Source organism: Nerophis ophidion, linkage group LG16, assembly GCF_033978795.1.
Source record: "Nerophis ophidion isolate RoL-2023_Sa linkage group LG16, RoL_Noph_v1.0, whole genome shotgun sequence".
Taxonomy (NCBI): Eukaryota; Metazoa; Chordata; class Actinopteri; order Syngnathiformes; family Syngnathidae; genus Nerophis; species Nerophis ophidion.
The window spans coordinates 31,259,053-31,284,062 of record NC_084626.1 but is presented as its reverse complement, the minus strand read 5'-3'; the positions used below and the strand labels follow the sequence as shown (position 1 = coordinate 31,284,062).

At 40.2% G+C, this 25,010-nt stretch overlaps 1 protein-coding gene across 2 annotated transcripts in view; it reads left to right on the top strand.

The window, feature by feature from the left end:
- Positions 1-25,010, top strand: part of cdh4 (cadherin 4, type 1, R-cadherin (retinal)) — a 706,961-nt gene that overhangs the window by 661,049 nt on the left and 20,902 nt on the right. For both annotated transcript variants that reach the window (XM_061874925.1, XM_061874926.1), the window contains 4 exons: positions 2,831-2,982; positions 15,289-15,525; positions 19,518-19,751; positions 23,107-23,246. In XM_061874925.1, coding sequence (XP_061730909.1) covers positions 2,831-2,982; positions 15,289-15,525; positions 19,518-19,751; positions 23,107-23,246 — 763 coding nt within the window. The remainder of the gene's footprint in view (positions 1-2,830; positions 2,983-15,288; positions 15,526-19,517; positions 19,752-23,106; positions 23,247-25,010) is intronic.

The following is a 25,010-nucleotide window of genomic DNA, read 5'->3' as shown; positions in this document are numbered from 1 at the left end:
TATAAAATAAATCTCCTGATGATTGAGGGAACCCCTCATGAAACAGTTCTGTAGAGATGAAGTAGTCTTGTGATTTTTCCCACACCTACATATTGCGCTCTACCACGGTATCGAGCACTATTATCTGGATAATCCAATCAAGACACATATATATATATATATATATATATATATATATATATATATATATATATATATATATATATAATTGTTTTTTTTATGCGAAAAAAACACCTGTAAAGAGCAGAGACGTGATTTTATAGTCACCTTTATGAAATTTATGCCACCACAACACAAACTGTTGTCGTTGAAAACCGAATCATACAAAAAACTAAGCGTGACGGACTTCTCAAGCCATCATGCGGGTTCCAAGGACCGTCAAGGAAGGACATAGCCGCGGCACGTTTAGACTTCTTTATTTTTCAATAAAGACTGCTTTTCAGCTGTACCGTCCGCCGCTCGCTCTTCCGCTTCAGGCGTCGTTGCCTCTCTCGCGCTCTCAGTCTCTCTCTCTCAGCGTCAGCTTCCCTCTGGCTCCTTCTCGTCTCTCCGCCTCTCTCCCTGACGTTCACGGCTGTCACCCTTTTATACAGTGAGACAGGAATACTCAATTTCCACCAGGTGCGTGATTCACGCACCTGATCTTGATTGCCTCGCCGCTTGCTCGCCGTCCAAGCCTTCTCGCTTGCCATCTGAGTGTGTGTGACAATCATTGGTACCTTAACTTTAACTTTCTTCATGGATATCATAGAAACCAACAAATACATCCAAATGTAATGAAAACAAACACAAAAACACACAAGAAACACACAAGTGCAAAACTTTATGAAGTACAAACCGAACAAAGAAAAATAATAATAATAATAATAATATACACCTCATGGAATGATACAAAACAAATCAAATCAAATCAACTTTATTTATAAAGCACATTTAAAATTTACCACTGGGTTAGCCAAAGTGCTGTACAATGGGCAGGTTAAAAGATAATACGAGAACCGAGCAAACAACACAACACAAACAGAACATGATAAAAAATAAATAAATAAAACATAAAAAGAGGTTCACAGCAGTTGTATAATGGGGGGCCATTGCAGGATGGATATCACTCAGTGTTAAAAGCCAAGGAATAAAAGAGAGATTTAAAAACAGGAAGAGAGGAGGCTTATCTAACAAATACAAAACCAGACCAAAAAAAAGTTGAATTGTCAATAAAAAGCAAAATGTAAACACTTATGGGCGTCCATATGATCTTAGTGTTCTGTCTTCATATATTTTTTTTTCAATTAGAATATATATTTACAGTCTTTTGTCTAATTTTAAAGAGAATTCCACAATTACACCATGTACCAAATCAAATAGCTTCGAGGTCGGTATCCACAACCAGAATTGTGCCTCATAGTCTGAAAAATATGGTGGTTGTTTATTCTAATAGTGTTTTTGATCCAGAAAGTAATGGTAAATGGTAAATGGGTTATACTTGTATTGTCAGGATGGGGGGGTCGCAGCTTCGTTCTACCAGGAAGGCAGACAGACTACTCAAAACATGGCGTTCAGGTAAAAACATGATTTAATATTAACTTAAAAAAAGGTACAAACAAAAAGCACTCGCTGCGGAGGCACAACTTGGGTAAAGAGACAAAACTAACACTTTAACAAACTATGAACATAATGCAAATAACACTTACTATGGCTGGACAAGAGTAGCAAGGACTTTGGCATGAAAAAACTGGCATGGACAAAGCATGAAAAGGAAACACAATGACGGCAGGACGACCAACGTAAAATGACAGGCTTAAATAGAGATGTGGTGATTGAAAGCAGGTGTGAAACATGACAGGTGAACTGATTGGTCGTCATGGTGACAAAACAGGGAGTGAAAAAAAAGGAACTTAAAGAGTCCAAAGGTCAAACAGCACCTGGTATTCCTAGGCAGTCTCCCATCCAAGTACTAACCAGGCCAGACACTGCTTAGCTTCGAGAATTAACAAGATAGTATGGTCATACAAAATCAAGATCAGACATGACATGTATAGCGCTTTTCTACCTTCAAGGTACTCAAAGCGCTTTGACACCATTTCCACATTCACCCATTCACACACACATTCACACACTGATGGCGGGAGCTGCCATGCCAGGCCCCTAACCACGACCCATAAGGAGCAAGGGTGAAGTGTCTTGCTCAAGGACACGACGGACTTGACGAAGTTGCTAGACGCCACGCCGTCCCCAAGTCTTTTAAGTTTCCACTTTCATTACTGCTCCATGTTGAGTTTGAATGAATTGTTTATCTTTTGCTTCATGTTGCAAACAACTGAAACAGGAGGGAACAGGTGGAACGCCCAGCCGCCTGTGCAATTTGGAAACCACTGTGCATCGATGCGTATACCTTATGCACTCTTTACTTTGAGACTACCGAATCAAGCCGGGATTTAATCGTACTTTTTTTTTACTTTTAGGTTAGGTTTGAGCCCGTTAATTAGGATCCGCAGCCTATAATTGGAGTTGTTGGTTTCAGCTCGGCTGATGTATCGTCACATTACTGTCAACTGCGTGATGAGCTGTCACTCCTTGGAGGTATGAAGGAAGAGCGGTGAAGTCGAGAGCGCCGCTCAGATGCGTTTCCTTCTGTCTTTATGCTCATTAGTTGCTGCCTGGCAAACATATGTTCCTCTGTACATAGCTGGCGTTTTTAAATGTGTTCCTCAAACTTCAAACACTGCCTTTGGGTCTTTGCACTTTTTTTGTTTTTTTGCATTATTTTATACAGTCTTGGATCTGATGATATACTCCCCTCTCTCTCTCTCTCTCTCTCTCTCACTATGCACAGGTACTCCAAACTATCTGATCCAGCCAACTGGCTGAGGATCAACAGGACCAATGGCCAGATCACCACAATGGCCGTGCTTGACAGAGAGTCCATGTACGTCAGAAACAACATATATGAGGCCACATTTCTGGCTTTCGACAATGGTAAGTCTGGTAAGTGAGGTTGCCTGTTTTGTCATGTTGACTACGTGAACTGTAAATGTGGTTGAAATCTGCTGCTTTGCCTGTAGTGCTCAAAGGGGAACATTATCGCAGACAAACAGTCATTTCAATCAAAGTGATGATGACTGCTGATATCAAATGAATTGTTTAGCGACACCTTTTCTTATATTATTTTTTTGTTGGTTTAGATTTACGCTTTCAGTATTTATTTTTGTATTTTCTTGTTATTAAATACCGTCTTTTACAAGAGTCTGTCTAATCGAGACCATGGACAGCCAAGCTGTGACCATGTCCGAGCTGTGCCAGTTACAAAGTGTCCAATCAGTCTGCTATTAGTAGTAACAGTAGGTAGTGTAAACAACAATCGGCCTCATCGTCCTCGGTATATTTATTCCTGTGGTGTTTTGCATCAGGCATTCACAGTCTATACATGATAATGGCTCATTTGTACGATATATTGGTATTAGTACAGCACCACGATACTAATGGATCATATTCGGTACTATACCACCTTTGAAAAGTAACGGTCCACCACCCCTCCCGACGTCGTGACTTTGCTGGTTTACGAGCAGACGAGCATGTTCGGCAGCGGAGTACTTACAAACAGACAAAGTGGGTAGACAGAAAAAGGGAGAACAGATGCATTTTGGCTTAAAAGCTAACGATAAAGGTGAGGTTGTAACACTGGAACGCCCTCGGGAAAAGGTGCTTTAAAGGGGAACATTATCACAATTTCACAAGGGTTAAAACCAATAAAAATCAGTTCCCCGTGGTTTATTTTATTTTTCAAAGTGTTTTTCAAAATTTTACCCACCATGCAATATCCCGAAAAACGGCTTCAAAGTGCCTGATTTTCACCATCGCTATATCCACCCGTCCATTTTCCTGTGACGTCACTGCGTGATGCCAATACAAACAAACATGGCGGATAGCACAGAAAGGTATAGCGACATTAGCTCGGATTCAGACTCGGATTTCAGCGGCTTAAGCGACTCAACAGATTACGCGTGTATTGAAACGGATGGTTGGAGTGTGGAGGCAGATAGCGAAAATGAAATTGAAGAAGAAACTGAGGCTATTGAGCCATGTCACGACAGACAGCGGCAACGAGGTCGAATTCGGCGATCGCCTTCTAACCAACGATTGCATCTTTTGACCACTGGTGCCACTTAATTCCGTGGATTGGTATGTGTTTGTTTGCCATTAAATGTGGGTGGAGGGAAAGGCTGAATGCAAATATAGCTAAAAATGAGGCATAATGATGCAATATGTACATACAGCTAGCCTAAATAGCATGTTAGCATCGGTTAGCTTGCAGTCATGCCGTGAGCAAATATGTCTGATTAGCACATAAGTCAATAACATCAACACAACTCACCTTTGTGAATTTGGTGACTTTATAGTTGGAAATGCATTTGCTTTGAGTGTCACAGGATATCCACACATCTCTGTCGTAGCATCGCTATGGTCGGTAAAGTGTGCAGAACAAACGAGGGACTTTCGCATCTTTTGACCACTGGTGCAACTTCAATCCGTCGATTGGTATGTGTTTGTTTGGCATTAAATGTGAGTGGAGGGAAAGGCTGGATGCAAATATAGCTACAAATGAGGCATAATGATGCAATATGTACATACAGCTACCCTAAATAGCATGTTAGCATCGATTAGCATGCCGTGACCATTGATATGTCTGATTGGGACACTCCACGTAAGTCAACTTGAATCCATCCCTGTTCGTGTTGTTACACCCTCCGACAACACACCGACGAGGCATAATGTCTCCAAGGTACGGAAAACAGTCAAAAAAACGGAAAATAACAGAGCTGATTTGACTTGGTGTGTGTAATGTGTTTGAGAAAATTGCGGATTGCTTCCTGTTGTGACATCACGGGTGAAAGGTCATTGCTCCGACAGCGAACAATTGAAAGGCGTTCGTTTCGATCGCCAAATTCACCCTTTTAGAGTTCGGAAATCGGTTAAAAAAACATATGGTCTTTTTTCTGCAACATCAAGGTATATATTGACGCTTACATAGGTCTGGTGATAATGTTCCCCTTTAAGAGGGAACTGCCCTTTCACAATCCTTATGTGTGGAAATGAACACACGTTTCCCATTCTGTGCATTCTGAGTAGTAAAGTACAAGGCGGCTAACAATGCAGGTAAAGGGATTCCTCTGTTCCGCCTATAAAGCTCTCTTACAAAACCCAAAACCAGTGAAGTTGGCCCGTTGTGTATATCGTAAATAAAAACAATACAAATACTTTTCAACCTATATTCAATTGAATGGACTGCAAAGACAAGATAATTAACATGCGAACTGGAAAACTTTTTTTTTTTTGCAAAAAATTAGTTCATTTCAAATTTGGTGCCTGCAACATGTTTCAAAAAAGCTGGCACAAGTGGCAAAAAAGAATGAGAAAGTTGAGGAATGTTCATCAAACACTTATTTGGAACATCCCACAGGTGAACAGGCTAATTGGGAACAGGTGGGTGCCATGAATAGGTTTAACAGCAGCTTCCATGAAATGCTCGGTTGTTCACAAACAAGGGATGTTCCAAATATATTATTGTTATATATATATATGGCATAATATTGTTTTTAACATGGCTGTGCAGCACTTTGGAAACTTTGTTGTTTAAATGTGCTATATAAATAAAGTGGATTGGATTGGATTGGATTGGATGCAGCGAGGGTCACCAATTTGTCAACTAATGCGTGAGCAAGATGTGGAACAGTTTAAGAACAACATTTCTCGACGAGCTATCGCAAGGAATTTAGGGATTTCACCCTCTACGGTCCTTAATATCATCAATAGGTTCAGAGAATCTGGAGAAATCACTGCACATAAGTAATGGTATTATGGACTTCGATCCCTCAGACATCAAAAAGTGACATCAGTGTGTAAAGGATATCACCACATAGGTGGGCTCAGGAACACTTCAGAAAACCACTGTCGCTACATTTGTAAGTGCAAGTTAAAACTCTACTTTGCAAAGCCATTAATCAACAACACCCAGAAATGCTGCCGCTTCGTTGGGCCTGAGCTCATCTAAGATGGACTGATGCAAAGTGGAAAAATGTTCTGTGGTCTGATGAGTCCACATTTCAAATTATTTTTGGAAACTTTGGACATCGTGTCCTATGGACCAAAGAGGAAAAGGATTGATATAGGCGCAAAATTCAAAAGCCAACATCTGTGATGGTATGGGGGTGCATTAGTGCCCAAGGCATGGGTAACTTACACATCTGTGAAGGCACCATTAATGCTGAAAGGTACAAAAAGTTTTTCGAGCAACATATGTTGCCATCCAAGCAACATTATCATGGACGCCCCTGCTTATTTCAGCAAGTGAATATAAAGCCACGTGTTACAACAGCGAGGCTTCATAGTAAAAGAGTGCGGGTACTAGACTGGCCTGCTTGTAGTCCAGACCTGTCCTGACCTTTGCTATGCGCTCTTAGAGATCAACGGAAAGAATCTACTATAATGCTTAAAATTACCAAAATACTGTAAATATTACACGTTATTATTAGGGGTGTGGGAAAAAATCGATTCGAATACGAATCTAATCAAATACGTTGTGCGATTCAGAATCGATTCTCATTTTAAAAAAATCGATATATATATATTTTTTTTTAATCTATCCAACAAACCACTACACAGCAATACCATAACAATGCAATCCAATTCCAAAACCAAACCTGATCCAGCAACACTCAGAACTGCAATAAACAGAGCAATTGAGAGGAGACACAAACACGACACAGAACAAACCAAAAGTAGTGAAACAAAAATGAATATTATCAACAGCAGTATCAATATTAGTTATAATTTCAGCATAGCAGTGATTAAAAATCCCTCATTGACATTATCATTAGACATTTACAAAAAAAAAAAAAAGAACAATAGTGTCACAGCGGCTTACACTTGCATCGCATCTCATAAGCTTGACAACACACTGTGTCCCATATTTTCACAAAGATAAAATAAGTCATATTTTTGGTTCGTTTAATAGTTAAAACAAATGTACATTATTGCAACCAGTTGATAAAACATTGTCCTTTACAATTATAAAAGCTTTTTTTTTTTTAAATCTACTACTCTGCTAGCATGTCAGCAGACTGGGGTAGATCCTGCTGAAATCCTATGTATTGAATGAATACAGAATCGTTTTGAATCGGAAAAATATCGTTTTTGAATCGAGAATCAAACGGAATCGAAAAACTCCATATATTATTGAATCGTGACCCCAAGAATCGATATTGAATCGAATCGTGGGACACCCAAAGATTCGCAGCCCTAGTTATTATAAATGTGTATCCAAATTACCTGAACTATTGGCTGCTTCTGACTAGCTGTTTTTTTTTTTTTACAATTTAGAATCCACAGAAAAGGGAAATACTTATTTTCTTGTCTCACATAAGATTGTGGATGACGGGAAAAATTCCCCCCAAAAATGCCTTCAAATATTGTCATACTCAATTTGGCCAACACCGTTAATTAGTTGCTTATTAACATGCCAATTAATAATATATTGACTCTTAATTAGTCATTATTAAGTACTTATTTATGCCTTATGCTGCATGGCCTTATTACACAACCAGTAAGCCATTAACTAAGAGTCTTCCCTCAATAACCTCAGAATTATTGCTTATTAGTAACCCTAACCCTAACCCTAGCCCAGGGGTCGGCAACCCGCGGCTCCGGAGCCGCATGCAGCTCTTTGGCAACTCTGATGCGGCTCATCTGCACAATCGCCGACCCCCCAGATTGTTGTGGGGAGATTCCGGAATTCAATGCCTCTCCCGGACATCACCCGGAGTCAACGTTCTCCAATTTTCACTCGGACTACAATATTAAGGGCGTGCCGTGATGAAATTACTCTTAACGTCCTCTTGAACGTCATCGCGCCCGCCATTCACGGAATGCTATTTGCGTGCCGACCGGACACATGCATTTCGCTGCTTCTATCGGCACATGTATGAGATTGCGAAGCATACTGGGTGACACAAAGTACACTGACGGTTGTGATATAAACAACTTTAACACTCCTACTAATATGTGCCACATTGTGAACCCACACAAAAGAAGAATGACAAACGCATTTCGGGAGAAAATCCTCACAGTAACACAACATAAACGCAACACAACAAATACCCAGAATCTTTTGCATCCATGACACTTCCTGACTGTTATACACCCCACGAGCACCAAACCCCTCCCTCCCCTCTTCCCTGCGTGGTTGAGGTGGGCGGGGTATATAACATAGTCAGGATTAGTCATGGATGCAAAGGATTCTGGGTATTTGTTGTGTTGCGTTTATGTTGTGTTACTGTGAGTATTTTCTCCCGAAATGTGTTTGTCATTCTTCTTTTGTGTGGGTTCACAATGTGGCGCATATTAGTAGGAGTGTTAAAGTTGCTTATATCACAACCGTCAGTGTACTCTGTGTCACCCAGTATGCCTTCCAGTCGCGTGCGTGCATCTGCGGAAGCCTCTCACTACATGTTGCTGGACTGGCAAGCAGTTTGTACATGTTGTAGAAGGTGTTTAAGGCAATGGCTTCAAATCATGCCCTTATCCTTGTCAACTGGGTGACCACCAGCAGATATCAGCGAGAATAGTTGCGGCTCCCATTGTCTTCCTCATTTTGTGAAACGGGTCGAAATGGCTCTTTGAGTGGTAAAGGTTGCCGACCCCTGCCCTAGCCCTAACCCTAGCCCTAACCCTAACCCAAACCCTAACCCTATATGTCCCTCTAGTGTCCAAATAACTCTAAATTAAGTCTTTGTTACTTTAATAATCAACAAATTAATGGTGAATACATTCTCCATACTGAAGTGTTACCAAACATTTTTACCCAATTATTGTAATTAAAAAACGCTACAACTAAAATGTTTACAGGAATTATCTGGAGACTGAGCCACCACTGTTTTACCATAAAATCTACAGACTATTTTTTTTGCAGTGTATACTTTCTCCAGTGTGTTACTCAGTTGCATGGAGTAAAAGTTTTCTGAATCCCTAATAGCTAGATGACTTCTGAGGCCTGATAGGCCTGAAGCACACCAACTGATGCTCTAAAGTGTCAACTGTCTATTGATTATTCTGCCAACTGTCAACAAGGCAACATTATCCACTTTGGACTGAAATGGGTTGTATTTATTCTACTGAAGCGAGACGCACAAAAAGGAAGCAACAAGGCACCCATCCAATCATACCTGACGAGATGGTCAATGGACCTTAGGGCCTCTGGCGACCGGCCCTCGAATAGTCGAGGCATCAAGTTACTGTCTCGCAGAGGAAAAAACATTGTCCAAGTAGCACTGATGGGCTTCTGGAGAAAACTGTCAATGCTTGCACCGCATCGGTAATTCAGTTCAACTTCCTGACAGCATGTGAGCAGACTTAACAACAATATATTCTGCAGTCCACAGTAGTCTGTTTGTTCAACAGACCAGCACTCTTCTCTTCCGTGTTTTGCGGTTTGAATGTCGTTTTCTTAAAAAAACAAAGTTATGTCCATCTCAAGCTATAAGCTAATGCTCGCAAGTAAGACCAGTTGTTCCGGTTGGCTCTTAGGGGGTTCAATGTGGCATTTGTACCACACGAGCCTCCACCAGGGGGCAGTGTAGCGTACCCAGATGTAAAACATCTATTGCACAATCAGCCTTTTCATATAAAGCAGGGGTGTCAAACTCAAATACAGAGTGGGACAAAATTTAAAACTGAACAAAGCTGCGGGCCAAGGTTGAACAAATTAACCCTTTAATAGAGACCCAAACAAGTTTTGCATTGAATATTGACCAAGCAAGGCTTATATAACTTTATATTGATATGCAAAATCCAATTTCAAATAATAATAATTAAAAAATATCAATGGCATATCAAATAAAATAAAAACACAAATTTAATGCCTTTTTTCGGCGGCGGGTTTGAGTTGGGGCGGGGTTTGGTGGTAGCGGGGGTGTATATTGTAGCGTCCAGTGATGCAAGGGCTTCTGGGTATTTGTCCGGTTGTGTTTATGTTGTGTTACGGTGCGGATGTTCTCCCAAAATGTGTTTGTCATTCTTGTTTACTGTGGGTTAACAGTGTGGCGCATATTTGTAACAGTGTTAACCTTCTTTATACGGCCACCCTCAGTGTGACCTGTATGGCTGTTGACCAAGTGTGCCTTGCATACACTTGTGTGTGTGTATGAGCCGCATATATTATGTGAGTGGGCCGGCACGCTGTTTTTATGGAAGAAAATCGGACTTGGCGACATGTAGAGAACGCCAAAGGCAGTGCTTTTACGGCCCGCCCCCAATATTATTGTCCGGATGGAAATCGGGAAAAGTTCTGGAGGGGCACTGAACTTCGGGAGTCTCCCGGGAAAATTGGGAGGGTTGACGAGTATGAGTATTAGTGGCGAATGTGGTGTTACAGCGGCGGGCCAGCTCTAATGTTAATTTGATATTGCCTCAAGGGCCAAATGACACCCAGAGTTTGACACCCATTATATAAAGCCATAAAGGTATGGAACCACCTCACAACAAACTTGAACATTTTAACAGATTAATTTTCATTTATGAGGTGGGCACTATGTTTAACAGATCAACTTAATTAATGTGTATTATATTTATCCATGACAGCATTTTTGTTGTAAATTGTGAGGTGTGTCTGCTAAAATCATGGTTGTTTTTACAAATGATGACAGTTTTCTAATCCCTAATAGCTCGATGACTTTTGACAATGGCAAGCCACGTTTTACAACAGCGTGGCTTCATAGTAAAAGAGTGCGGGTACTAGACTGGCCTGCCTCAGGTCCAGACGTGTCTCCCGTTGAAAATGTGTTGCGCAATATGAAGCCTAAAATACCACAACAGAGACCCCGGGCTGTTGAACAACTTAAGCTGTACATCAAGCAAGAATGAGAAAGAACGCCACCTGAATAGCTTCAAAAATTGGTTTACTCAGTTCCCAAACGTTTACTGAGTGCTGTTAAAAGGAAAGGCCATGTAACGCAGTGGTAAAAATGCCCAGGTGCCAACTTTTTTGCAATGTGTTGCTGCCATTAAATTCTAAATAAAAATTAATTGCCCCCCCAAAAGATGTGTTTCTCAGTTGGAACATTAAATATGTTGTCTTTGCAGTTTATTCGATTGAATATAAGTTGAAAAATATTTGCAAATCATTGTATTCTGTTTTTATTTACAAATGACACAACGTGCCAACTTCACTGGTTTGGGGGTTTTGTAAAAGCATAACAAACAGCTGAATTAAAAATACTAAAAATCCTGGAACTTTTTTTTGACACACCTTGTACATAGTGCCGCCATAACTTTAGGGGATGGGTGACCCCTGAGTGGTTTGAAAACAATAACAAAATAATGTAAATATATCAAACAAATAGATGAAAACATTATGTTAACCTTATTCACTGTACAGACATTTTTAAGCAATATTTTAACATTATTAAAGGGGCTGTTTGCATCAAAACCACTGAAAATGTGTTTTATTTTTTGCGCTATGGCACCATCTTTTGGACGAACGTGGCCACTACATGTGCTGCAGTGTTCTTCCATTTAGTGCTTTTAACAACAGGAAGTAAAAGTTGCGTTCAACTTTCTAGCCGTGCGTTTTTACCCCTATGGATACCCATTCATTCCTCACTCCAACAATATTTGTAAGTTTTACAATGGAACTAAAACCGTTTATACTAAACCGTCCCATGTGTGATGTCAGTAGGAGTGTTTTCATGCATATTTGCGTGTGCTATCATAACATAATGACGCTAGCTAAAATGCTAGCATGCTTACATTTGTCTGTGTTAGTATTATTAACTTACAACAACATACTTTTTGTAGTGTTTCAGTTTCACAAATTACAAGGTAAATTCACCAAAACGTCACCGTGAAGTTAAGTCTGTTTAGCTGATTGGAGAGCTACCTTCCACAGCTAATAGGTCCATGACAATGACTTCTGTTTTTTTTGATCAGCCGTTTTACTGCCGTGTTACAGACGCCATTTGGAAACAATTAAGGTATGTAAATAAACATTTCAAAAATATCTTAACATTATTAAAGGCCTACTGAAACCCACTACTACCGACCACACATTCTGATAGTTTATATATCAATGATGAAATATTAACATTGCAACACATGCCAATACGGCCGGTTTAGTTTACTAAATATAAATTGTATATTTTCCGCGGAGTTTCTTGTTGAAAATGTCGCGGAATGATGACGCGTGCGCGTGATGTCTCGAGTTGGAGGGGACATATTAGCGCAGCACCACAAACGGCTAAAAGTCGTCTCTTTCCATCGCGCAATTACACAGTATTTTGGACATCTGTGTTGCTGAATCTTTTGCAATTTGTTGAATTAATAATGGAGAAGTCAAAGTAGAAAGATGGAGGTGGGAAGCTTTTAGCCTTTAGCCACACAAACACACGGTGTTTTCTTGTTTAAAATTCCCGGTGGTGAAGCTTTACTATGGATCAGAGCGGTCAAGCGAACATGGATGCCGACCACTTGTCAACGGGCAGGTTTCGGTGAGAAAATTGTGGTAAAAAGTCGCCTCTTATCGGAGATCAGCGGAAATTCTGTCGTGCTGCTGCTGCCGTGACTAATTCCCTCAGAGACTGGCGTCAAGACACCCGTGGACACACCCCTCCGACTATCAGGTACTATTTAACTCACTAGAACACTCGCAACACAATAGAAAGATAAGGGATTTCACAGGATTATCCTAGTAAATGTGTCTAAAAACCTTTGAATCGCTTAAAATGCAATTGCCTTTTTTTTTTTCTAGTCCTTCGCTATCAATATCCTCAGCCACGAATCTTTCATCCTCACTAAAATTAATGGGGAAATTGTTGTTTTCTCGGTCTAAATAGCTATTTTTGTTGGTGGAGGCTCCCATTATAAACAATGTGAAGATGTGAGGAGATGTGTGTCATCGTCTGCGACTTCCGGTACAGGCAAGGCTTTTTTATTAGCGATCAAAAGTTGCGAACTTTATCGTCGATGTTCTCTACTAAATCCTTTCAGCAAAATTATGGCAATATCGCGAAATGATCAAGTATGACACATAGAATGGACCTGCTATCCCCGTTTGAATAAGAAAATCTCATTTCAGTTTGCCTTTAAAGGTGCTGTTTTCAATACATACACAGATGCCTAGATGGCGCTAGCTTTCCAGTGTATTATACACAGTATATCCCGTCCTTTTACGCAATTACGTAACTACGTAACACATGCAGGCGCGTCAGCTTTGTGTGTTGTTAGCTGATAATTGTGATTTTGTTATGAATGCATATTCTACAACAACATGACTGCAAACTGCTGTTGCATGTGTGTAAGCGCTCCCCGCGCGTACGTGTTGACGAGACCTTGTGATTGACCGCCGTAAACACCATTTTTTTTCTCGACCCTAGTAATTGTGAAAAATATAGGGGGTTTTTCAAATAAATGTGTTCTGTGAAACCACTAATGGCACCATAAGCTACCATTAGTGTTTTTGTGGGGGGGGGGTTCTCTTTGAAAAATGTAACTGTTATACAAAGGTCAAAATAGGTTACCCGCTGGTAATGTTGAGAAATAAAAATGAAAAAAACACTTAATTGTTAGTTTAAATCACACAAGATGACAAGGGGGGACTACAAGTGTGAGTCTCACATGTTGCCTTTTTAAACCATTTTTGTCACAGTGTAAAAAGATGGTGGATTCACGGTGGCAGAGGGGTTAGTGCGTCTGCCTCACAATACGAAGGTCCTGCAGTCTCGGGTTCAATCCCAGGCTCGGGATCTTTCTGTGTGGAGTTTGCATGTTCTCCCCGTGAATGCGTGGGTTCCCTCCGGGTACTCCGGTTTCCTTCCACTTCCAAAGATATGCACCTGGGGATAGGTTGATTGCCAACACTAAATGGTCCCTAGTGTGTGAATGTGAGTGTGAATGTTGTCTGTCTATCTGTGTTGGCCCTGTGATGAGGTGGCGACTTGTCCAGGGTGTACCCCGCCTTTCGCCCGATTATAGCTGAGATAGGCGCGAGCGCCCCCCCCCCCCCGCGACTCCAAAAGGGAATAAGCGGTAGAAAATGGATGGATGGATATATATATATGTATATATATATGCTGTGAAATGAATTATTTACACTGAAATATTCTTCATCCATCCATTTTCTACCGCTTATTCCCTTTGGGGTAGCGGGGGGCGCTGGTGCCTATCTCAGCTACAATCGGGCGGAAGGCGGCGTACACCCTGGACAAGTCGCCATCTCATCGCAGGGCCAACACAGATAGACAGACAACATTCTCACTCACATTCACACACTAGGGACCATTTAGTGTTGCCAATCAACCTATCCCCAGGTGCATGTCTTTGGAAGTGGGAGGAAGCCGGAGTCCCCAGAGGGAACCCACGCATTCACGGGGAGAACATGCAAACTCCACACAAAAAGATCCCGAGCCCGGGATTGAACCCAGGACTACTCAGGACCTTCGTATTGTGAGGCAAACGCACTAACCCCTCCTCCACCATGCTGCCCATATTCCATACTTTCTTATTTACATACCTTGATTGTTTCCAAACGGTGCCTGTAACACGGCAGTAAAACGGCTGATCAAACAAAACAGAAGTCATCGTCATGGACCCAATCACTGCGTGAGCTTGCGCCACAATCGGCTAAACAGGCTCAAAAAGTCCACGGGGCGTTTACTTATTACAAAAACTCAAATAAATAAATTATGTATTTTTTTATTTATCCTTTATTTAACCAGGTAATAATCCAATTAAGATCAAATATCTATTTTCCAAGGGAGAAAAAACAAAACATACATGTAAATCTCAGGAAGAGCCCTAAGGTCTGGTGCAAGATCTTGCTTGGCGTCATCCATGATGGTTTTCATATCATTTGGTGCACTTTAGTACCCTATTTTTGGTCAAATTCCAGGTTTTACCACCTTGGGGCGTTCGACTTTTGATGTTCTTTTTGGAAATGCTGCACAAGAACTTTCAACAACAACAACAACAACAACGTCTCTCCCAAGCCAATTCTTGGGCTGCGCTGCTCAGAGCGTGTGTTTCTCGTCAAAGTGTGTGTCCGCCTGCAGTGCTGGGTGTAGATAACAGAATTCTTCATCGCCAGACTGCCTCCAACTCTTTTCTCTTGTTTCATGCACCATCTGCATTTGTTTTCAGCTCACCTCCCCCCTGCCTCACTCTGTCTCTGCATTACTGTCTCATCACTTCTTCAAGTGCTTATCCTCTTGCCTCCTTTGATCTGTACGCCTGCTCTCCTCCCTGCAGGTTCTCCTCAAGCCAGCGGGACGGGAACCCTCCAGATCTACCTGATCGATGTGAACGACAACCCGCCAGTACTTACACCCCAGGAGGGCCAAGTGTGTCAACGAGCACGCCCCAATTCTAGGATAAACATCACCGCTTCGGACGCCGACTCCGACCCCAATGTGGGGCCGTTTGGGTTCGAGCTGCCGACATTTCCTCCCAGTGTGCGCCGCAACTGGACCATTAACAGAATCAGCGGTAAATTCATTCTATTCTAATCATATTTGCAAGTAGGGCTGTCAGAATCAACATAATAATAAAGATAATACACTGGCATTATTAATCTGATTGAATATTTGAATGCAATAAATACATCTCAAGTGCAGAATGACTATAAATCCCTAAAAAACACATTTGTGTCCAAGTCATACCTGCCAACCTTGAGGTGGTTAGGGCAGGCGGGGTTCGGTGGTAGCGGGGGTGTGTATTGTAGCATCCTGGAAAAGTTAGTGCTGCAAGGGGTTCTGGTTATTTGCTCTGTTGTGTTTATTTTGTGTTACCGTGCGTATGTTCTCCCGAAATGTGTTTGTCATTCTTGTTTGGTGTGGGTTCACATTGTTGCGCATATTTGTAACAGTGTTAAAGTTGTTTATACGGCAACCCTCAGTGTGACCTGTATGGCTGTTGACCAAATATGGCTTGCATTCACTTGTGTGTGTGTTTGTGAAAAAACATAGATATTATGTGACTTTATGGCGGCACGCTGTTTGTATGGAGGAAAAGCGGACGTGACGAAAGGTTTAGAGGACACTAAAGGCAGTGCCTTTAAGGCATGCCCCCACTATTGTTGTCCGGGTGGAAATCGGGAAAAATTTGGGAGAATGGTTTTGATTCTCCCGAATGATTTTTGGGAGGGGCACTAAAATTCGGGAGTCCCTCAGGAAAATCGGAAGGTTTGGCAAGTATGGTCGAAGTGTGTCCAAGTAGAGTTAGCACCGCAAATGCGTGAATGGACTGTTGATCCGGTAGTGACAGGCTGCAAAAGCACACAAGTCAATATGGAAGACGTGACACTGCAAAAATGAGCTGACGAAATATGAGATAAAAGACTGGATTTTAGAGGAAAAATACTAAAAACTAGTGAAATTATCTCTCCGTACGGCTGCTTACTTTTACTTTATAAAACAGGGGTCCCCAAACTACGGATCTGGCCCACCAGCATCTAAAAAACGGTCCGAGGGGAGTCCCAAGATTAAAAAAGATAAATAAATGAATGCTTTTTTATTTTTATTTTTTTTTGTTAATCTGACCTTTCTACCACTTGTTACTCTCGGTGTCTCCTAGCCGCTCATATTGTGTACAAATGCCTTTTTCCGTTGATAACGTGACATCAAGTTTCAGTCTGTTAGTGTGCGAGGAATATATATATACATATATATATATATATATATATATATATATATATATATATATGTGCCCTGCGATGAGGTGGCGACTTGTCCAGGGTGTACCCTGCCTTCCGCCCGATTGTAGCTGAGATAGGCGCCAGCGCCCCCCGCGACCCCGAAAGGGAATAAGCGGTAGAAAATGGATGGATGGATGGATGGATATATATATGTACATATATATATGTACACATATACATACATATAATAATATATATATATGGATAATATATACATACATATACATGTATATATATATGTATATATATATATACATGTATATATTCCTCGCGCACTAATAGACTGAAACTTGATGTCAACTTGATGTTGATACATATATATATTAGGGCTGGGCAACGATTAAAAATTTTAATCGAAGTTAATCACACTTTTTCTCTGATTAATCACGATTAACTGCATTGTATACGCAAAGCCCAATAATGAATTCAAAAGTAGTGTGTAGTGCACCTTTATTGGAATATTCTCCCACATGAACAAAAGCGCCAAAACATTTGTTGTGCAAACACAATTCAAATCAGTCCTTGTTAAACAGTAGCAGTCAAATAGCATATTTTATGAAAATCAACTCAAAAAATGTAAATACAAACATTTAAGCTTATTTCCACTGCCAGGGTATTTAAGTTATCCTGTTTGTTATGGAAAATAAATATAATCTACATACAAATCTCTGAGCCACAATCATAATATCCGGACAGGCAATTTCTGAGGTAACAGCAGGAACATTTTTTTTATCAGGGATCTTATGTTTAAAAAACCTATATCATAGGTAATGGGCTGTTTTAGGGAATTTTTGATTAAATTATCCATAGTAGCAATATTAATAATGTTGTGTTTATTTTGCGTAGTGCACTTAAAATAATTTTGACCATATCTAGGAAATGATATGATGGGAATTTTCCGATTGTTTGCTTGGTGCTTTGATAAACTGAACGCATATACATGGTACTATATTGTGATGTTATGAGCCAGGGGAAAAAAGAACTACCCTACCCAGCATGCAACAGGAGTGACGAGCACGCGCGGTAGCCCGGTATGGGTTGTGTGTTGCCATGACGGCATCTTGTATGTTGTGATATGCACGCTCTGAAAGTAAACGTTAAGAACTCAGCCAACACTCCTCGTCTGCCTTATTCATAAATAGAAAGACAACACATATACTCCGCTGCTTCACAGGCCGCTGGATGTAGCCGGCAAAGTATTCCCATGCTAGCTAGCCGGTCTAGCAAGCACGCGTCATTCAGTCCAAAACGGCCCGCTCTATCCACATTCAGAATTGTCTGGCGGTCGTAAGTGATCCCGGAGTGACCACGCTGTAAGCCAGCCATGAAATTTGCAGAATTGTCCGGTATTTTTGCCAAATGTTCCATCTTTACCAGGAGCCCCTCGACGCTGAAGCACATCCGGGCGACGCCATCTTTTTAAGAAAAGGCGTTAACAAAATAAAAGCATGTATACAACATACGCAAATGTGCGATAAAATAATTATCGACGTTAACAGATTGATGAGTTAACTTGTAATTAACGCATTAATTTGCCCACCCCTAATATATATATATATATATATATATATATATATTTATTTATTTATTCCTCGTGCGCTAATAAACTGAAACTTAATGTCATGTTATCAATGGACAACGATACATATATATATATATATATATATATATATATATATATATATATATATATATATATGTATGTATATGTATATATAAGTATGTGTATGTATATATAAGTATGTGTATGTATATATATGTATGTATATGTCTATATATGTATGTATATGTATATATTTATGTATATGTATATATATATGTATGTATGTATATGTATATATATGTATGTATGTATATATATATATATAAATTTATATATATGTATATATATATATATGTATATATATATATATGTATATATATATATATATATATATATATATATCGTTGTCCATTGATAACATCAAGTTTCAGTTTATTAGTGCACGAGGAATAAATAAATATATATATATATATATATATATATATATATATATATATATACACATACATATATATACATATATACATATATATATAGCAATTTAGCACTTGTTTTTTGGATCTTGGTAGATCAGGTTCTGTGTACTGTTTTTTTTTTACTCGCTTTGCCAATGCAAAATGAAACATGATTAATATTGATGAAAAATGACTTATCTAATGGTTATTAATCAACAGAAACCCTGTGATTAATCTGATTTCAAATGTTAATGATTTAACAGCACTAAATGCAAGTGATATAATGCTGCATTCACTGGGAAGTCTAATTATGAGATGCGAGTGCATCATATATACTCTATGCCACTAAAAATGATTGAAGAATAAAATAAATAGCACCAAAGTTAAAGTCTAGCAAAATGTCCCAGTGAGAGATACAAGTTCCATCCAGTGTTGACATATGATCTATCATTTGTGACAAATGAGATCCATTCATCTCCTTGTCCCCCGAGTTGCCCATCTGTCAAATAATCCACCCAGATGGATGTATCACAACAGTTGCCTTGAGGACAAATCTGATCACATACCTGAAGTCTTCTCCCACTGGGACTGGCGTCTCTGTGACTGACTGATATATGCTGGATCTTACATGCTGTGTATCCCTGCCACTGTGCCACATCTGAAAAGCATCTCCTCATCCGCATTGCAGCGATTTACACACCCAACCCAGCACATGATTTGTCTATTCTTTCATTATTTGTTCCTCCTCCTACCCATTGACTGATATGTCTCTACATTCCTTCTTTAGGTGACTATGCTCAGCTCAGGTTGAGGATTCCTCACTTGGAAGCTGGCGTGTACGAGATTCCCATCACTGTGTCCGATTCTGGGAACCCTCAACTGTCCAACCGCTCTATGATCAGAATCAAAGTGTGTCCGTGTGACAACAACGGGGACTGCAGCGCCACGGGTGCTGTGGCGGCCGCCGGCCTCGGCACGGGGGCCATCATTGCCATACTCATCTGCATCATTGTACTACTCAGTAAGTACAAATAATGAGCTGTCCAAGCAACAGTAACACGAGCCAGTGCATTGCCTTACAACCAAACAGTGCCCCACTACTGTATATATATATACAGTGGGGCAAAAAAGTATTTAGTCAGTCACCGATTGTGCAAGTTCTCCCACTTAAAATGATGTCAGAGGTCTGTAATTTTCATCATAGGTACACTTTAACTGTGAGAGACAGAATGTGAAAAAGAAATCCAGGAATTCACATTGTAGGAATTTTAAAGAATTTATTTGTAAATTATGGTGGAAAATAAGTATTTGGTCAACCATTCAAAGCTCTCACTGATGGAAGGAGGTTTTGGCTCAGAATCTCACGTTACATGGCCCCATTCATTCTTTCCTTAACAAGGATCAATCGTCCTGTCCCCTTAGCAGAAAAACAGCCCCAAATCACGATGTGTCCACCCCCATGCTTCACAGTAGGTTTGGTGTTCTTGGGATGCAACTCAGTATTCTTCTTCCTCCAAACACAACAAGTTCAGTTTATACCAAAATGGATACATGGATGATACAGCAGAGGATTGGGAGAATGTCATGTGGTCAGAAGAAAACCAAAATAAAACTTTTTGGTATAAACTCAACTCGTCGTGTTTGGAGGAAGAAGAATATTGAGTTGCATCCCAAGAACACCAAACCTACTGTGAAGCATGGGGGTGGAAACATCGTGCTTTGGGGCTTTTTTTCTGCTAAGGGGACAGGACGATTGATCCGTGTTAAACAGTGGTCCCCAACCTTTTTGTATCCGCGGACCGGTCAACGCTTAATAATTTGTCCCGCGGCCCGGGGGGTGGGGGGGGTCCTTTTTTTTTTTTTTTTTTTTTTTTCCTTTTTCATGAAGAAGGGACGTTTTTGTCATAAAAAAGGGAGGTTTTTGTGGTTGGTGCACTAATTTTAAGTGTATATTGTATTTTATGTTGATTTAATAAAAAATTAAAAAAATTAAAAATACATTTTATTTCTTTACTTTATTTATTTATTTTTCAATAAAAATGAATAAAAAATTATTCTGCGGCCCAGTACCAATCGGGCCACGGCCCGGTGGTTGGGGACCACTGGTGTTAAGGAAAGAATGAATGGGGCCATGTATGGTGAGATTTTGAGCCAAAACCTCCTTCCATCAGTGAGAGCTTTGAATGGTTGACCAAATACTTATTTTCCACCATAATTTACAAATAAATTCTTAAAAATTCCTACAATGTGAATTCCTGGATTTGTTTTCAAATTCTGTCTCTCACAGTTGAAGTGTACCTATGATGAAAATTACAGACCTCTGTCATCATTTTAAGTGGGAGAACTTGCACAATCAGTGGCTGACTAAATACTTTTTTGCCCCACTGTATATTTATATAGCGCTTTTCTCAATTGACTCAAAGCGCTTTTACATAGTGAAACCCAATATTTAAGTTACATTTAAACCAGTGTGGGTGGAACTGGGAGCAGGTGGGTAAAGTGTCTTGCCCAAGGACACAACAGCAGTGACTAGGATGGTGGAAGCGGTGTTCGAACCTGGAACCCTCAAGTTGCTGGAATGGCCACTCTACCAACCGAGCTATACCGCCCCCTGTTGTTTGGTGTTGACTCATCACACTCTTGTGTTGTCGGCATGCATGTCATCTATACTGCTCAAAACAATTGCTTTGATCGATTTATTAGGGACCACAATGTCCATTTTGGTACAATAGGGACAGAGGACCCTATTGTATTTCGTATTCCGCACCTTCGCGCCATAATTTGACCCCCTTAACATGCTTCAAAGCTCACCAAATTTCACACACACATCGGTATGGCAAACCTTCCCAACTTATTTAGCAACCAAACCCCCCCAAAAAAAATTGTGCTCTTAGGAAAATAAAAAACAGACTATTTGTAACTTCCGTTAACAATGTCGTAGAGACATCAAACAAAAACCTCTATGTAGGACTGACTTAGACCTACATTTCGTAATTTTACCTTCTAGGGCAAAAATCAACAAAAAGTTGGCAAAAACCCCTTCAAAACAAAATGTTCCTAAAAAATGCTATTTTTGCCTCTGTGAGCTGTAATTTGACCCCCTTAAAATGCTTCAAAACTCACCAATTTGGACACACACATCAGGACTGGCAAAAATTGTGATCTAATAAAAGACCAAACCCCAAAACTCAAAATTGCGTTCTAGCGCAATTTTGGAATAAAACACAGAAAAAACTGCTCCTAGGAAGAAAACACAGACAAAACTGCTTGTAACTTCCGGTAGGAATGTCGGAGGGACATGAAACAAAAACCTCTATGTAGGTCTCACTTAGACCTACATTTTAATAAATGCCATCCTTCAGCAAAAATCTACAAGAAGTTGGCAATTACCCCTTCAAAACAAAAGTTTTGTAAAAACCTGTCACCTTTTTTCAAACATTATCTCCTCTGAGCGCGTTGGTCGTTTCGGCTTCAAACTCGCACAGGAGAGCGATTGAACCCTTCTGATTAAAAGTTATTCACAGAGTTTTAATAACTGCTCCGGTTTTGATTTTACGTGCCTTCAAAGAACCCCTGCACAAAGTTTCCTAAAAAATGTAATTTTTGCCTCTTTGAGCTATAATTTGACCCGATTTGACCCCCTTAAAATGCTTCAAAGTGCAAGTTAAAGCTCTCCTATGCAAAGCGAAAGCCATTTATCAACAACATTAAGAAACGCCGAGCTGTAATTTGACCCCTTTAACATGCTTCAAAACTCACCAAATTTTACACACACATCAGGACTGGCGAAAATTGCCATCTAATATAAAATCAAACCCCAAAAATCTAAATTGCGCACTAGTGCCCCCTAGGAAAAAACACAGACAAAACTACTAGTAACTTTCGTTAGGAATGTCGTACAGACATGAAACAAAAACCTCTATGTTGGTCTGACTTACACCTACATTTCATACACTCACTTCCTTCAGCAAAAATCAACAGGAAGTTGGCAAAAAACCCTTCAAAACAAAATTTTCCGAAAAAATTCTTTTTTGCCAGTGTGTCGATGTTAAGATATTACGCCGAGTTGGTAAGTCTATCTGTTTGCTAATAGAAGATGCATGGATAGTAGCTACTAGCGCTTATCCGGGTTTGGGTCGCGGGGTCAGCAGCCAAAGCGGGCCCGACCAACGCTGCTTGCAGCTTTAATTGATTGATTGAAACTTTTATCAGTAGATTGCACAGTACAGTACATATCCCGTACAATTGACCACTAAACGGTAACACCCGAATAAGTTTTTCAACTTTTTTAAGTCGGTGTCCACGTTAATCAATTCATGCTTTTCTGTAAATGTGTTCATCTGCGCCACTGATGCTTTGCTGCCTGTTCCTTGCAGGCATGGTGCTCCTGTTTGTGGTGTGGATGAAGCGCAGAGAGAAGGAAAAGCAGGCAAAGCCGCTCCTGATCGACCCCGAGGATGACGTCCGGGACAATATTCTCAAATATGACGAGGAAGGCGGAGGAGAGGAAGATCAGGTATACAGTGAATGTATTCAACACCTCACCCCCGCCTAAAACATTAAAAGCTGTTACCGGGCACATGCATCTTTGACATGCAGAACACAAAACTTCCATTACCTTCCCAAATGAAAGGGGGATAACACGGAGAAGATCTCCCTGGTGGTGTAGAACTGAACTAGACTTGGCAAATTGAGGTCAGCAGGAATGCAAGTTTTCTTTGTGCAGAGTATTTTTTTGTTTGTTTTGTTTTTTTTCATAAATTTGCTCTCTGAGCTTAAACAACAGCTGTGTAAATCTATGAGAGCTACAGTATGCTTTTTTTCCCCCCATTCATAACATACTATGAAGTAGTGGTACATATACCGTATTTTTCGGATTATAAATCGCAGTTTTTTTCATAGTTTGGCCGGGGGTGCGACTTATGCTTATACCTACTCAGTGGCCTAGTGGGCCTGAGATCGGTAGGTCCTGAGTTCAAATCCCGGCCGAGTCATACCACAGACTATAAAAATGGGACCCATTACCTCCCTGCTTGGCACTCAGCATTAAGGGTTGGAATTGTGGGTTAAATCACCATAAATGATTCCCGGGCGCGGCACCGCTACTCCCCGCTGCTCCCCTCACCTCCCAGGAGGTGATCAAGGGTAATGGGTCAAATGCAGAGAATAATTTCGCCACATCTAGTATGTGTGTGACAATCATTGGAACTTCAACTTTATACTCTGGAGCGACTTATCTGTGAAATTATTAACACATTACTGTAAAATATCAATTAATATTAATTATCTCATTCACGTAAGAAATTTAGGCTTAGATCAGCAACCGAAACCATCCTGTCCGGATTCAGAAAGGCTGGAATAATTGGAATTGGAACTGCAACTGACGATGGCTCCTGACGTAAGCGACGTACCGAGCAAGCGGCGCATTGTCTACCTTTGGAGTTGGCGGAGTTGTTTAGAAGCGACACCGAGGAAGAAGATTTCATCGGATTTAGCGATTAGGCATGACAGATTGTTTGGTAAACGTACAGCATGTTCTATATGTTATAGTTATTTGAATGACTCTTACAATAATATGTTACGTCAACATACCAGGCACCTTCTCAGTTGGTTATTTATGCGTCATATAACGTACACTTATTCAGCCTGTTGTTCACTATTCTTTGTTTATTTTAAATTGCCTTTCATATGTAATAGTAATAATACATTTTACTTACAAGGAGCCTTTCTGGGCACTCAAGGGCACCGTACAAAATCAAAACAATAACATAAAATTGGATAATAACGACAACAACAACAAAGATGGATAAGATGTGATGATTACAGTGGATAAGCAGTCAGGAATTGGTGTGTTTTGAGTCTTGATTTGAAGAGGGATATTCAGTCTAAGTTACGAAAGGTCTGTTGGTAGAGAGTTCCAAAGATGTTGGGCAGAGCGGCTGAAAGCTCGGGCACCCATGGTGGACAGTTTAAATAAAGGGACAGTGAGATGGATCAGTGGTTCTCAACATTTTCTCAGTGATGTACCCCCTGTGAAAATGTTTAATTCAAGTAACCCCTAATCAGAGCAAACCATTTTTGGTTGACAAAAAGAGATAAAGAAGTAAAATACAGCACTATGTCATCAGTTTCAGATTTATTAAATTGTATAAAAGGGCAAAATATTGCAAATGTTTAGTGGTCTTTCTTGAACTATTTGAAAAAAAAGATATAAAAATAACTACAAACTTGTTGAAAAATAAACAAGTGATTTAACTATAAATAAAGATTCCTACACATA